Here is a 16885-nt window from a genome sequence, read left to right as displayed (position 1 = left end):
TGTCAGTTACCATAGAAAACTGTTAGTATAGTTACCATAGAAAACTGTTAGTATAGTTTACTGTAAATAGGCTTTTTACTGCATTTAAAAAGTGATATTGAAATTTGTTTGATTGTCAACGCAACCAAATAGGAACATTTGAAGGAGATGTATATTTTGTGATACTGACTTTTAGTCTGACTTTATTTCCAGTTTGTTTACAAATTAATAATTGATATGTTGGATTCATGTCTCTATCTCCACCAATAATCAAAGTTAAAGAATAGGACTAAATCAAATCAAACTTTATTTAAAGTGCATTCATTTTCTTTAACTTAGAGTTTAGTTTGAGATGGAGACGTGAAGCCAACATATCAACGATTAATTTGCAGACTGGAATTAAATCCAGACTAAGTCACTATCCAAGCACAAGATACACTATGTATACAAAAGTATGTGGACACCCCTTCAAATTAGTGGATTCGGCTAATTCAGCCACACCCGCTGCTGACAGGTGTATAAAATCGAGCCATGCAATCTCCATAGACAAACATTGGCAGTAGAATGGCCTTACTGAAGAGCTCTGTGACATTCAACGTGGCACCGTCATGGGATGCCAACTTTACAAATAGTCAGTTCGTCAAATTTCTGCCCTGCTAGAGCTGCCCCCGGTCAACTATAAGTTCTGTTATTGTGAAGTGGAAACGTCTAGGAGTAACAACGACTCAGCCGTGAAGTGGTAGGCAACACAAGCTCACAGAACGGGGCCGCTGAGTGCTGAAGCTTAAAATCACCTGTCTTCGGGTTGCAACCCTCCCTACTGAGTTCCAAACTGCCTCTGGAATCAACGTCAGCACAATAACTGTTCGTCAGGAGCTTCATGAAATGGGTTTCCATGGCCGAGCAGCTGCACACAAGCCTAAGATCACCATGTACAAAGCCAAGCTTCGGCTGGAGTGCTGCAAAGATGGTTTTCCTTCTGGAAGGTTCTCCCATCTCCACAGAGGACATCTGGAGCTTTGTCAGAATGACCATTGGGTTCTTGGTCACCTCCCTGTCCAAGGCCCTTCCCACCCGATTGCTCAGTTTGGCCGGACAGCCAGGTCTAGGAAGAGTCTTGGTGGTTCCAAACTTCTTCCATTTAAGAATGATGGAGGCCACTGCATTCTTGGGGACCTTCAATGCTGCAGACATGTTTTGGTACCCTTCCCCAGATCTGTGCCTCGAAACAATCCTGTCTCAGAGCTCTATGGACAACTCCTTCGACCTCATGGCTTGGTTATTGCTCTGACATGCACTGTCAACTGTGGGACCTTATATAGACAGGTGTGTGTCTTTCCAAATCATGTCCAATCAATTGAATTTACCACAGGTGGACTGCAATCAAGTTTTAGAAACATCTAAAGGATGATCAATGGAAACAGGATGCACCTAAGATCAATTTCGAGTCTCATAGCAAAGGGTCTGAATACTTATGTAAATAAGGCATATGTTTTCTTTATTTTTAATACAATTGCAAACATAAAAAAAAAAAAACTGTTTTCGCTTTGTCATTATGGGGTATTGTGATGTCATAATGTGGTATTGTGTGTAGATTGACGAGGAAAAGCAATTATTTAGTCCATTTTAGAATAAGGCTGTAACGTAACAAAATGAGTAAACAGTCAAGGGGTCTGAATACTTTCCGATTGCACTGTATGCCAGTTGGCAGACATACTATTTTATCCAAGCTACGGTACAGCCAATGCATACATAAAACAAGCAAATAAAACAGCTTACTCTGAGTCTGCAGTAAACCAGGTTTACAGTATTGAAAAGAGCATTCTCTGAGTCTGCGGTAAACCAGGTTTACAGTATTGAAAAGAGCATACTCTGCAGACTGTGACAGGGAACACTTCCTATAAACCTCTCAGCTTTCAGCACTCTGATTCCTGCCACGTTTCACACCTCACTTCCACGTTCCAAATAGTAAACAAAAGTGCCGGTGTTACCGAGGTAACAGTGTTTTGAATAAAGAACCTCTGTAAAGGGATAAATACATGGACAACCCTGGTTTGTGCATCATCCCTGTGTGTGCTGGATCTTCTCAAACATTTGTTGTGTCAAGTCATTGAGCAGCTACACTCCCACTCCTTGACAATTCCTAGCAGCTTGAGAGGAAATATGAGAATATTTGGGGACACTTTATTTGGAAACTCCTGATGCTCTACAGATGGTCACACTATCAACAAACGATCTGTTGATAAGCAACTGCTTGCTAGGGTTATGGTTAGGAGATAACTGAGGTGTTACTGATAACTGAGGTGTTATTGATAACTGAGGTGATAACTGAGGTGTTATTGTATATTCCTGAGTCTCTAGGAATATACAAATAAAGTATTTCTGAAGATTATCCTGTTGGATGCTCTGTCTCTCTCTCTCTGCATTCAATTCAAGGGGCTTAATCTTGTAAAAGTGAAATACCTAGTCAGTTGAAGAACTGCAACCGAAATGTGTCTTCCACATTCAACCCAACCCCTCTGAATCCGGTGCGGGGAGCTGCCTTAATCGACAGCCACAGCACCTGGGGAACAGTGGATTCACTGCCTTGTTCAGGGGTAGAACAACATACATTTTTACATTGTCAGCTCTGGGATTTGATCCAGCCACCTTTCAGTTACTGGCCAGATGCTCTAACCACTAGGCTACCTGCCATACATGGGAATCGTATGTATACATTGTCAAAGCCAGTTAAATTGTTTATATCACTTTGTTTATCATCGATCAAAACGAACAGTAAACATTACACTCACAAAGTTCCAAAGGAATAAAGACATTTAAAAAGTCCTTTTATGTCTATATACAATGTTTTAATGATATGCAAATAGTTGGTGTTCGTTCGCCACTGGTTGCCCTTTTCTTGTGGCAACAGGTCACAAATCTTGCTGCTGTGATGTCACACTGTGGTATTTCACCCAGTAGATATGGGAGTTAATTAAAATTGGATTTGTTTTCAAATTCTTTGTGGGTCTGTGTAATCTGAGGGAAATATGTGTCTCTAATATAGTCATACATTTGGCAGAAGGTTAGGAAGTGCAGCTCAGTTTCCACCTCATTTTGTGGGCAGTGTGCACATAGCCTGTCTTCTCTTGAGAGCCATGTCTGCCTACGGCGGCCTTTCTCAATAGCAAGGCTATGCTCACTGAGTCTGTACATAGTCAAAGATTTCCTTAAGTTTGGGTCAGTCACAGTGGTCAGGTATTCTGCCACTGTGTACTCTCTGTTTAGGGCCAAATAGTATTATGGTTTGCTCTGTTTTTTCCCCAGCTCAGACTAGATGTTAGGGTGATGTTAGACAGACGTACTCTGTAAAATCAAATCATAAGACTTTATCTCAGCAGGTAATCATGACCGTTTGAGGTACCACAATATAAAGATAGCGATGACGCTCATTGACATTGGTGCGAATAAAATCGAATTGTATTGGTTGCGTACACATACTTAGCAGATGTTATTGCAGATGTCGAAAAAATGCTTGTGATCCCAGCTCACATTCGGAAAGTATTTAGACCTCTTGACTTTTTCCATTTTAGCTAATAAAAAAAACAGAAATACTTTATTTACATAAGTATTCAGACACTTTTGCTATGAGAAAGAAATTGAGCTCAGGTGCATCCTGTTTCGATTGATCATCCTTGAGATGTTTCTACAACTTGATTGGAGTACACCTGTGTTAAATTCAATTGATTGGACATTATGACAGCCCTCTTGGAGTTTGGTAAAAGGCACCTAAAGGACTCTTAGACCATGAGAAACAAGATTCTCAGGTATGATAAAAACCAAGATTTAACTCCTCGGCCTGATTGCCAAGTGCTACGTCTGGAGGAAGCCTGGCACCATCCATACGATGAAGCGTGGTGGTGGCAGCATCATGCTGTGGGGATGTTTTTTCAGCGGTAGGAACTGGGAGACTAGTCAGGATCAAGTGAAAGATGAACGGAGAAAAGTACAGAGAGATCCTTTAGTAGTGGTTTCTTTGCAGCAATTTGACCATGAAGGCCTAATTTACACAGTCTCCTTTGAACAGTTGATGTTGAGATGTGTCTGTTACTTGAACTCAATTATTTGGGCTGCAATTTCTGAGGCTTGTAACTCTAATGAACTTATCCTCTGCAGCAGAGATAACTCTGGGTCTTCCTTTCCTGTGGCGGTCCTCATTAGAGCCAGTTTCATCATAGCCCTTGATGGTTTTTGCGACTGCACTTGAAGAAACTTTCAAAGTTCTTGACATTTTCCGCATTGACTGACCGTCATGTTTTAAAGTAATGATGGACTGTCGTTTCTCTTTGCTGATTTGAGCTGTTCTTGCCATAACATGGACTTTGTCTTTCACCAAAAAGGGCCATCTTCTGTATACCACTCCTACCCTTGTCACAACACAACTGATTGGCTCAAACGCATTAAGAAGGAAATAAATTCCACAAATTAAATTTTAACAAGGCACACCTGTTAATTGAAATGCATTCCAGGTGACTACCTCATGAAGCTGGTTGAGAGAATGCCAAGAGTGTGCAAAGCTGTCATCAAGGCAAAGGGCGGCTACTTTGAAGAATCTCAAATATAAAGTATAGTTTGATTTGTTTAACACTTTATTGGTTATTACATGATTCCATGTGTTATTTCATAGTTTTGATGTCTTCACTATTATTCTACAATGTAGAAAATAGTAAAAATAAAGAAAAACCCTGGAATGAGTAGGTGAATCCAAACCTTTGACTGGTGCAGTATGTAGCCAGCCTGGAATGTGGCCTCTGGTAACAAAGAGAATCACCAACCTTCGTTTAAAAAAAAAAACATACAGTGAGATGTTCTACAGAAATGCAACGTGTGCTCCCTCTGCGGCCTCTAGGTCATCAGGCTGCTCGTTACGGAGCACACCTGCGAGTCATCAGACTCACCTGGACTCCATCACCTCCCTGATTACCTTCCCTGTATTTGTCACTCCCTCTGGTTCCTTCCCCAGGCGTTATTGTTCCTCTGTTTCCAGCGTCTATTTTCTTGTTTTATGTTACGTTTTATTTAATTAAAACACTCACTCCGTGAACTTGCTTCCCGAACTCTCAGCGCACATCGTTACAAGAAATGGAATTGGCTGTGTCCCAAATGACACCGTGGTCCCTATGTAGTGCACTACTTTTGACCAGGGCCCCTATAGACTTACATAAGAAGTAGTGCACTACTTTTGACCAGGGCCCCTATGGACTTACTTGCATAAGGAGTAGTGCACTACTTAAAGCCCGGGCACCTATGGACTTACATAAGGAGTAGTGCACTATTTTTGACCCGGGCCCCTATGGACTTACATAAGGAGTAGTGCACTACTTAAAGCCCGGGCCCCTATGGACTTACATAAGGAGTAGTGCACTACTTTTGACCCGGGCCCCTATGGACTTACATAAGGAGTAGTGTACTACTTTTGACCCGGGCCCCTATGGACTTACATAAGGAGTAGTGCACTACTTTTGACCAGGGCCCCTATGGACTTACATAAGGAGTAGTGCCCCATTTGGGAAGAACACAGGTGTAATACCGTGTGGAGAGCAGACCAGGCACAGGTGGTTAATTCTCTAGATATTGGACATGAATCTGCAGCCTGATAGTAGCACCATTATATTCCACAGAAATCCTTTTTCTATGATAAAGTGGATGAAATAGGTGGCAATTTTTCTCTACCCTTTTCCATCTAGGTTTACTGAATTTGTCATAACAATTCTACTGGCGATATGTAAAGAGTGGATGACGGTTGGTTGGAAATACGTGGCCCTGTCTGGAATTGGATCCTTTCTCCTGCCTAAAGAAGATATGAATAAAATTGTTGTACTGCTTGCTAATTGTACCGCTACCCAGTTAGCTAAATACTCATTCCATTAACTCCATGAGAAGCAGGGTGCAGTTTTTGGAAGTTGAACTTGAATAACAAAGGCAAAAGGTTGTGGTAAAGTTACAGAGACAAGAGCACACAGAATGTCTTACAAAATAACTGTATTAAATGTAGAAAATAAAGTTACTAAAATGCAACTGTTTGCTTGATATTGCTGAGCTAGTTGTCCCCATGGATAACAGCACAGAAGCTGATGCTAAGTCGCTAAAAGCTAACTACATTTTTATTTTATTTACAGAAACATCAAAAACAACGATGGATAAAACATTAATATTGTGTTAATAAACAAATGTACTTATAGACATTACATCTTACAATGCTTCTACAGAAGGATGTCGATAGATTGTCTACTACTCTGTCACACTTTCACATCTTACAAATTGCTTAACTTTCACATGACACAAAAAAAAACAGGTAAATTCTGCACTGCCTCGTTTAAACTGCCACTAGGTGGTGCTAAAACAACTAACAGGGATTTCTATGGAAACTAAGGTTAAAAAAAGACATGTATGTTAAGGTAAGAGGTGTTAGGTAGCATAAACAGTGTTGCAAAACGTGGCGAGGAACTTTTAAGATATAGGTTTTCATTGTTGTATTTCCCATGTTCATATCATAAAACACTGAGCAGTGGCATGTATTCACGGGTGCCAAGGGAAGCACCCGCAACATGTTTCAATTTCCTTCAATTTGCAAGAGACTGAATGTATCTCGCAGGAGAAAGCATCCGAGCGAACCAAACATCGCCCCTCAGTCTCAGTATGTGTAGCGTATCTATCTGATGCTGTCTGGTCAAAAAAGAGTGACATTGTTGCGGCCTGTAGCATTGAATAATAATAAAAAATAATAAAAAATAATAGCCAATCAGCGTGTCTACTAAAACTGTGTGAGCTCAACTGTGAATGGTTCTGGCCCACCAAAAAGAAAGTGTCCAGGAAAGCCAGTTTGGATTTGGCTTCACACCAATCACATCACATTAGAAGCCAAACATCCTTGACAGAAAACAACTTGAATGGTTGCATCTCATTGTGTTGTTGTCCTCCAGTGGGTAGATAGATAAAATTATCCTTTTCCTAAATTAGCCATGGATGTAAATAGGGATTTGGACTTGTGGTTTTACTTAATTCTCCATATTGGCCAATGATTATAGCGAGCAAGCATTTTACCCAGGTAGCCTTGGACAAGAAAAACTAGAAGGGTGCACTGTATGACAGAGTCATAGATCGTTTAGAAAACATGAAAGAAGAGGTAGTCATTGGCGTTTCTCTGCAAGTAGGGTGAGTCATGTTTTTTTCTACTTCTGCGCGCACAGACACACACACACACACACACACACACACACCCACCCACCCACCCACCCACCCACCCACACACACACATACACACCCACACACCCACACCCACACACACACACACACACACACACACACACACACACACACACACACACACACACACACACACACACACACACACACACACACACACACACACACACACAGAAATCAGTATCATGGACAGCCACATCACAGGGGCGACAGGTAGCCTAGTGGTTAGAGCGTTGGGCCAGTAACTGAAAGATTGCTAAATGGAATCCCCGAGCTGACAAGGTAACAAAAATCTGTCGTTCTACCCCTGAACAAGGCAGTGATCCTAGGCCGTCATTATAAATAAGAATTTGTTCTTAATAAACTGACTTGCCTAGTTAAATAAAAGTTAAATAAAAAAAATATGTAGCTTAGACTGATTGGACTAAATAGTTTTTGGTTATCTTTTAGTTGTCGCTGTATTAGACTAAGCAGAGGTGATTTGGTGATGTTGAAGTAGTACTGGAATAGTGGTGGCAGCTCCTGTTTACTTTGCGACTTGCAGTAAATCTCAGTGGTACTAAATCATTTGATGTTTAGACGTCCGAAAATGTCGGAAACGTGAACTTGTTTGACTCTGCAGTAGGTCATGTAACCGTCTGTTACTATACATTCAACATGTTATGTGGACTTCACCAGACAGAGGTTGCTCTCCGGTTTTGTGATGAAACAAAGAGTGTGGTTGAATTTATTTTGCCACTGTGTCTTCTTATTGTCTTTGCCTTTAGGCCTCTATATCACAGTGGCAAGGCATATGAACTGCCATGTTATAGAGCAAACAACACACTAATCAAGACATAGGTTGTAAAATGTACTTATTTTTGGGGCTGTTTGGCTTCCCTGGGTACACTAAAGTGTTTCGGCCCTCATAATGCCACACTAAAGTGTTCGGGCCCTCAAATTGCCACACTAAAGTGTTTCGGCCCTCATATTGGACCACTAAAGTGTTTCGGCCCTCATATTGCCACACTAAAGTGTTTCGGCCCTCATAATGGACCACTAAAGTGTTCCGGCCCTCATATTGCCACGCTAAAGTGTTTCGGCCCTCATAATGCCACACTAAAGTGTTTCGGCCCTCATATTGCCACACTAAAGTGTTCCGGCCCTCATATTGGACCACTAAAGTGTTTCGGCCCTCATATTGCCACACTAAAGTGTTTCGGCCCTCATAATGGACCACTAAAGTGTTCCGGCCCTCATATTGCCACGCTAAAGTGTTTCGGCCCTCATATTGCCACACTAAAGTGTTCCGGCCCTCATATTGGACCATTAAAGTGTTTCGGCCCTCATATTGCCACACTAAAGTGTTTCGGCCCTTATATTGCCACACTAAAGTGTTTCGGCCCTCATAATGCCACACTAAAGTGTTTCGATCCACACATCCTAAAACACAAACAAATACTTTTTACCTTTATTTAACTAGGCAAGTCAGTTAAAACAAACACTTATTTTCAATGACGGTCTAGGAACAGTGGGTTAACTGCCTTGTTCAGGGGCAGAACAACATATTTTTACCTTGTCAGCTTGGGGATTCGATCTTGCAACTTTTCAGTTACAAGTCCAATGCTCTAAACACTAGGCTATCTGCCACCTCTACACTCTAACCACACTCTGTACCTGCCACCTCTACACTCTAACCACTAGACTACCTACCACCTCTACACTCTGTACCTGCAGAGATGTTGATTTCTAGCTCGGGAATTGCAATTAGCTCTCTCTCTCACACACACACACAAACACACACACACACATACACACACACACAGACACACACACACACACAAACACACACACACACATACACACACTCAAACACAAACACACACACACACATACACACACTCAAACACAAACACACACACACACACACAAACAATTGTACAAATGTTTCTGATTGCATTATTTGGTTTGTGTGCGTGAGAGCCAACTGTTATTCTAACAATACATGTTGAGTGAAGGCAATTGCTGGCTAGATGAAGGTAACAATTTGTTGGTTTTCAAGCATCACCAGAAACCAGCGGTCACACTGAAGCAATAACAGAAAACCCCAACACAATGCAGACAGGAAGACACACTCGTGCACACACACACACACACACACACACACACACACACACACACACACACACACACACACACACACACACACACACACACACACACACACACACACACACACACACACACACACACACACACACACACACACACACACACACACACACACACACTCATATTGCCCTTATACACATTTTGTTCCATTATTACAGTGCCACCAATCAAAACAGGTGAGGACTCCAATCCTACCAGGTAGAGAGAGGAAGCCACCAAGAGCCCTTACCTAATGATGACGTACATGACCAGACAGTTACCCATCAGCCCCACCACGCAGACCATCATGTAGACTACAACGATGGTGATCTTGACACCGGCAGGCAGGAAGGCGTCGGTCTCGTTGAACCCACCGCTGAAGTTGTTCTGGAAGAGCAGAGAGTCGTTGTAGAAGTGGAAGGCTCTCAGGTCCAGGTCTGATCCACCGACCAACGAGTCGTTTACGAACTCCATGACAATGCTGCCGTGACAGAGACAGCATACTAACAGTCAGACACGTGATAAAAGACAGGTGTGTGACGTGCCACCTGATGAGCGATGAAAGGAATGAGGAGAGGAATGAGGAGGGGAATGAGGAGAGAAATTAAGAAAGGAATGAGGAGGTGAATGAAGAGAGGAATGAGAAGGGGAATGAGGAAAGAAATGAGGAGAGGCATGAGAAGAGGAATGAGGAGAGGAATGAGAAGGGGAATGAGGAGAAGAATGAGGAGAGGAATGAGGAGAGGAATGAGGAGAGGCACGTGGAGAGAAATGAGGAGAGAAATGAGAAGGGGAATGAGGAGAGGAATGAGAAGGGGAATGAGGAGAGGAATGAGGAGGTGAATGAAGAGAGGAATGAGAAGGGGAATGAGGAGAGAAATGAGGAGAGGCATGAGAAGAGGAATGAGGAGAGGAATGAGGAATGAGGAGAGGCATGAGGAGAGGCATATGGAGAGGAATGGGGAAAGGAATGAGGAGTGGCATGTAGAGAGGAATGTGGAGAGGAATGACAAGAGGCATGTGGAGAGGAATGTGGAGAGGCATGTGGAGAGGCATGAGGAGAGGAATGAGGAAAGGAATGACAAGAGGCATGTGGAGAGGAATGACAAGAGGCATGTGGAGAGGAATGTGGAGAGGAATGACAAGAGGCATGTGGAGAGGAATGTGGAGAGGAATGACAAGAGGCATGTGGAGAGGAATGAGGAAAGGAATGACAAGAGGCATGTGGAGAGGAATGACAAGAGGCATGTGGAGATTAATGACAAGAGGCATGTGGAGAGGAATGAGGAAAGGAATGACAAGAGGAATGTGGAGAGGAATGAGGAGAGGAATGTGGAGAGGAATGACAAGAGGAATGAGGAAAGGAATGACAAGAGGCATGTGGAGAGGAATGAGGAAAGGAATGTGGAGAGGAATGACAAGAGGCATGTGGAAAGGAATGACAAGAGGCATGTGGAGAGGAATGAGGAAAGGAATGTGGAGAGGAATGACAAGAGGCATGTGGAAAGGAATGACAAGAGGCATGTGGAGAGGAATGAGGAAAGGAATGTGGAGAGGAATGACAAGAGGCATGTGGAAAGGAATGACAAGAGGCATGTGGAAAGGAATGAGGAAAGGAATGACAAGAGGAATGAGGAAAGGAATGACAAGAGGAATGAGGAAAGGAATGACAAGAGGAATGAGGAAAGGAATGACAAGAGGAATGAGGAAAGGAATGACAAGAGGAATGAGGAAAGGAATGACAAGAGGCATGTGGAGAGGAATGTGGAGAGGAATGACAAGAGGAATGAGGAAAGGAATGTGGAGAGGAATGACAAGAGGCATGTGGAAAGGAATGACAAGAGGCATGTGGAGAGGAATGAGGAAAGGAATGACAAGAGGAATGAGGAAAGGAATGACAAGAGGAATGAGGAAAGGAATGACAAGAGGAATGAGGAAAGGAATGACAAGAGGAATGAGGAAAGGAATGACAAGAGGAATGAGGAAAGGAATGACAAGAGGCATGTGGAAAGGAATGACAAGAGGAATGACAAGAGGAATGAGGAAAGGAATGACAAGAGGAATGAGGAAAGGAATGACAAGAGGAATGACAAGAGGAATGAGGAAAGGAATGACAAGAGGAATGAGGAAAGGAATGACAAGAGGAATGAGGAAAGGAATGAGGAGAGGAATGAGGAAAGGAATGACAAGAGGAATGAGGAAAGGAATGACAAGAGGAATGAGGAAAGGAATGAGGAAAGGAATGACAAGAGGAATGAGGAAAGGAATGAGGAAAGGAATGACAAGAGGCCCACACACTAGAGTTCTGCTGCTCTCCAGTGCTATATTCCTGCACCCAAACATATCATTTCAACTTTACAGATGTCATCATCAGGTGGATAGAGACATCACAGACAGAAGTCTGCATTGTGTGTATTATATTGAGTGCAGACAGGTCTGGTCTGTATGTGCTTGGATAGAGACAACACACCTGCAGAAGTGTGCATTATGTGTATTATATTCAGTGCAGACAGGTCTGGTCTGTATGTGTGTGGATAGAGACATCACAGACAGAAGTGTGCATTATGTGTATTATATTCCGTGCAGACAGGTCTGGTCTGTATGTGCTTGGATAGAGACAACACACCTGCAGAAGTGTGCATTATGTGTATTATATTCCGTGCAGACAGGTCTGGTCTGTATGTGCTTGGATAGAGACAACACACCTGCAGAAGTGTGCATTGTGTGTATTATATTCCGTGCAGACAGGTCTGGTCTGTATGTGCTTGGATAGAGACAACACACAGACAGAAGTGTGCATTGTATGTATTATATTCCGTGCAGACAGGTCTGGTCTGTATATGTGTGGATAGAGACAACACACAGATGGCTGTTCACAAGCCGACACTCCGTAATATTTGTGTCATACTGATGCGATGCGCGAACATAGGCTGCCTGGTGTTAATAAATCAGTTGGTTTTTACCCGCAACAGTTCCAAAATCCAAAGAATGAGTGTGATCATAGCAGAGGAATAGGATACATACAGCTAGCTACCTTAACATCACCATACATCTTTTACACAGACTGAACTGCGGAATGTGACAAAGGCATGAATAGGCTACATTTATAAGCAGGAAAGCATTCTCACACGTACAGTCTCATGTAGCATACAACACCTTACGGTTATTCACGATGCTATTACAACGGTCTGGTATGAGTCCTCCTAGCGCAGTCCCCTTGTGCATTCCCAAACGGTTCCGATAAAGTTGTTTTTTGGGGGGGTTTTGGTTTGTTGCCTGCGTTCCTATGTTTAGGTATCTCAGTCTCTGGTTGTCCTGTATTCCATAGTTGCCAGCGGTACAGATTTCCGTTGGTGTAGGTCGAGGAAGAGAGAAAACATTTCCCCCCTTAATAACAACAGACGAACTATAAAGGGATGAGGAGGAGTGGTCTAATCTAGCTGGTTCCTCCGGTTCTTTCGTTATCAGTTCATTTCTCAGGCGAGGAGATATAGTTCTCCGCGTCTTCACTCTGTTTCTATCTTCCTCTCTCTTCTCATCTTCCCTCGATACCCTCCTCTTGCGTCCCTCTCTCTTCTCATCTTCCCTCGATACCCTCCTCTTGCATTCCTCTCTCTTCTCTTCTTCCCTCCATTACCCTCCTCTTGCGTTCCTCTCTCTTCTCATCTTCCCTCGATACCCTCCTCTTGCGTTCCTCTCTCTTCTCCTCTTCCCTCCATTATCCTCCTCTTGCGTTCCTCTCTCTTCTCATCTTCCCTCGATACCCTCCTCTTGCGTTCCTCTCTCTTCTCATCTTCCCTCGATACCCTCCTCTTGCGTTCCTCTCTCTTCTCTTCTTCCCTCCATTACCCTCTTCTTGCGTTCCTCTCTCTTCTCCTCTTCCCTCCATTACCCTCCTCTTGCGTTCCTCTCTCTTTTCTTCTTCCCTCCATTACCCTCCTCTTGCGTTCCTCTCTCTTTTCTTCTTCCCTCCATTACCCTCCTCTTGCGTTCCTCTCTCTTTTCTTCTTCCCTCCATTACCCTCCTCTTGCGTTCCTCTCTCTTTTCTTCTTCCCTCCATTACCCTCCTCTTGCGTTCCTCTCTCTTTTCTTCTTCCCTCCATTACCCTCCTCTTGCGTTCCTCTCTCTTTTCTTCTTCCCTCCATTACCCTCCTCTTGCATTCCTCTCTCTTCTCCTCTTCCCCCCATTACCCTCCTCTTGCATTCCTCTCTCTTCTCCTCTTCCCCCCATTACCCTCGTATTGCGTTCCTCTCTCTTCTCCTCTTCCCTCCATTACCCTCCTCTTGCATTCCTCTCTCTCTTCTTCCCCCCATTACCCTCCTCTTGCGTTCCTCTCTCTTCTCCTCTTCTCTCCATACCCTCCTCTTGCATTCCTCTCTCTTCTCTTCTTCCCTCCATTACCCTCTTCTTGCGGTCCTCTCTCTTCTCTTCTTCCCTCCATTACCCTCCTCTTGTGTCCTCTCTCTTCTCTTCTTCCCTCCATTACCCTCCTCTTGCGTTCCTCTCTCTTCTCTTCTTCCCTCCATTACCCTCCTCTTGTGTTCCTCTCTCTTCTCTTCTTCCCTCCATACCCTCCTCTTGCGTTCCTCTCACAGATTCGCGCACCGTAGGCTACAAGCCCTGTGTGTCTGGAGATATGCGGCTGTTTTATTGTTTGTAGCCTACCAACATGATGTGTCTGGCTAACACTCTGTCGGTCACGGGAAACAAGTAAATGCTTCCGTTAGCAAGAGTCCAAAAGTGATTTACACGATCATCTCAGATATATTGGAGTATATATACAATGGAGTGCAATGGAGCAGAATGTTCCGGGTTTTTTTTCCTTTCAAAAGTGGTTGAATGGCTGGCTATAGGCTACCAAAGGTGAGACACATTACACAGTTAACAAGAACCATTGCCTCTAACCAATTTCGTTAGTATTTTGAACAATTTAGTCAAGGCCGTTTTTGGGTGGATTTTGAAGTTACTCTCTTCCTCTGGCCTATTCAGTTGTGACTGAAACATACATGTTTGAGGACCGGCTTTAGGCATAAACGGCATAAAAACCACCGCCGACAAACCAACTCAGCCAGGGTCTAAAAAAAAGTACTGTTGAAAGTAACAATAGTAGAATATAAATGGTGTAATTTCTAAATTGAGTTGTGCATCTGCAGTTTTTTCTCTTGTTATTGTCAGTCACTGACAGTCACTCAATTTACCCGCGTCAGCTAACATATTTTAGATTGGTAAATTAGTCTAGCTAGCTATATAAACTCTTAGTGGTCATGGTCGAATTACCGACCAGGTAAACAGGGCACCTGCACATTTCGCCTAAGCCCCTCCACAAAGGCTATGGCTGGCCAGGTCTATGCACGTATAGACCATTGATATCCGTATAAAGTTTATAGTTGATGTTCCCTGTGGGGAAAATACAATTATCCTATTCTATTCTATTCTATTTTAGTCCATTCTGTTATATGAGGCTGTCCTCAGTCCTCTCGCTTTATTTCCGGTACTCCACGGGGTATCCATGGGGTGCTTAACCTTTTACATTATAATGTAATTAAAGAGAGGTTAATAAATTAATGTTTACAGGTTTTGTTGTTGTTTTTGTGTATTTCATTTAACGTATTGTTTATATCACATGTTGTCGTGTTTGTATCACCTAAAGAGAGTTGGTTGCAGACCAGGCACTCTGTACGTTTCAGAACTATTTTAGGCTACTCTTCAATCCAACGTTGCTATATGGTAAAGCCTGCCCGTGAGGTTAGTCTTGTTTGTTTGTTCGGGGTGTGTTTGTTTGTTTGAAAAGTGGGCTATTCGGATCACTTTACGTTGATGTACATTTTTTGTCGATAAAACAGAGTGTTCTAATTTCAAACCGAGGACGGATGGAGCGAGTGAGCGCCGCGCGTCTACCGGTATCCATGGTGCTGATTCTCAAAACATAACGCCGCCTGTGTGTCTGTGTGTCTGTCTGTGTGTCTGTGTGTCTGTCTGCTCTGCGCGTCACCAGAAAGGCAACGAACACAACCTCTTGACACAACGGACACTTCATCAATATATTATTTCTAGAGGAAGAATAACTAATCAGTGCCATGACATTTTATATTTCATTTACGTCAGTGATATAGGCGTAGGCTACACACTGTCAGGTACAACACAGTTAAATATATTTGTTCGGCTAGGTCAAAGCACCGTGGTCCAACAGTATTCAGAAACAGTGAAATTAGTCACCGTCCAGAATGAAATGCAAGATAATAGCCTTGGGACGTTATCAATGTAATGTCAATTAGTGGATTGATCGAGAACAAAATTGCTGCGCTCCAAATAGTACCATACACCCTTCAAAAGTAGTGCACTCTATAGATAATACCCTAATTCCCTTCAAAAGTAGTGCACTGTATAGATAATATGTTGTCATTTAATTGGGACACGTAGTCATTTATTTGCTCATAGTCTAAGAGGTGTGATAGCTTTAATTAAATAAATGAAAAATTGCATTAATTCAGAGGAGGTAGAATCCACAAGGTTTTATCGCTGTGATTGGACAGAACGGGTCAGTTAACAGGTCAGGTTTCGTCGCTGTCATTGGACAGAACAGGTCAGGTTTCATCGCTGTGATTGGACAGAACAGGTCAGTTAACAGGTCAGGTTTCATCGCTGTGATTGGACAGAACAGGTCATGTTTCATCGCTGTGATTGGACAGAACAGGTCAGTTAACATTACCTCTCCTCTGCAACAAGTTTACCTAAAATATGTTTTACAACTTTTAGATTTAAAAAAATAATAAACAAAAACATAATTGAACAAAAAACAATAGACAACTGAACATTTACATACAGTACATATACGTTTCCACAAATGTTAATGACATCACGCTCGATCAGACCACCATGTTCCCTCCTTATCCACACCCAGTGTCGTCTCTAAGGCCTCTAAAACTCTGCCCCATCTGTGTAATGTTGTGTCTGTCTGTAGCTAGATTGTTTTCGATATTTAAATAGTAAATCATTTGATTCTTCCGTTCTCATAATGTTGGAGTATAATTTGACGTCCAGTATGTAAGCAATAGCTTCTTCACTATATATGAGGAAAATAGTATTTTGTCCAACCCATTGGCTATTTCACTACACCCCCCATGTCTTGATGCAGAAAGATGGATTAAAAGAAAACTGTCATCGTAAAACTTCTTACAGACATCTTTCTAACTCTACACATGAAGTTTGGACTTTATACTACTCCCAGAAGGCATGAATTATTGACTCCAACAATGTTCCATCACTCCCATTCCGTTCGATATGTTCCAACACTCCCATTCCGTTCGATATCTTCCAACACTCCCATTCCGTTCGATATGTTCCATCACTCCCATTCCGTTCGATATGTTCCATCACTCCCATTCTGTTCGATATGTTCCAACACTCCCATTCCGTTCGATACGTTCCAACACTCCCATTCCGTTCGATATGTTCCATCACTCCCATTCCGTTTGATATGTTCCAACACTCCCATTCCGTTCGATATGTTTCAACACTCCCATTCCGT

The 16885-nt window shown here is 42.7% G+C and overlaps 1 protein-coding gene across 2 annotated transcripts in view; it reads right to left on the bottom strand.

The window, feature by feature from the left end:
* LOC129829458 (nociceptin receptor-like) overlaps positions 1-13431 on the bottom strand; it is a 70257-nt gene extending 56826 nt beyond the window's left edge. The window contains exons 1-2 of one of the 2 annotated variants that reach the window (XM_055891160.1): positions 12489-13431; positions 9605-9835 (exon numbers count right to left, since the gene is read on the bottom strand). In XM_055891160.1, the coding sequence (XP_055747135.1) occupies positions 9605-9835; positions 12489-12496 (239 nt within the window). In that variant the 5' untranslated portion in view covers positions 12497-13431. The remainder of the gene's footprint in view (positions 1-9604; positions 9836-12488) is intronic. The other variant, XM_055891161.1, reaches the window with a different exon arrangement.
* Between the last annotated feature and the right edge of the window lie 3454 nt (positions 13432-16885).

Source organism: Salvelinus fontinalis, chromosome 31 (assembly GCF_029448725.1).
Source record: "Salvelinus fontinalis isolate EN_2023a chromosome 31, ASM2944872v1, whole genome shotgun sequence".
In the NCBI taxonomy this organism is placed as follows: Eukaryota; Metazoa; Chordata; class Actinopteri; order Salmoniformes; family Salmonidae; genus Salvelinus; species Salvelinus fontinalis.
The sequence above is the reverse complement of the archived record's forward strand: the minus strand, read 5'-3'. Positions and strand labels throughout refer to the sequence as shown.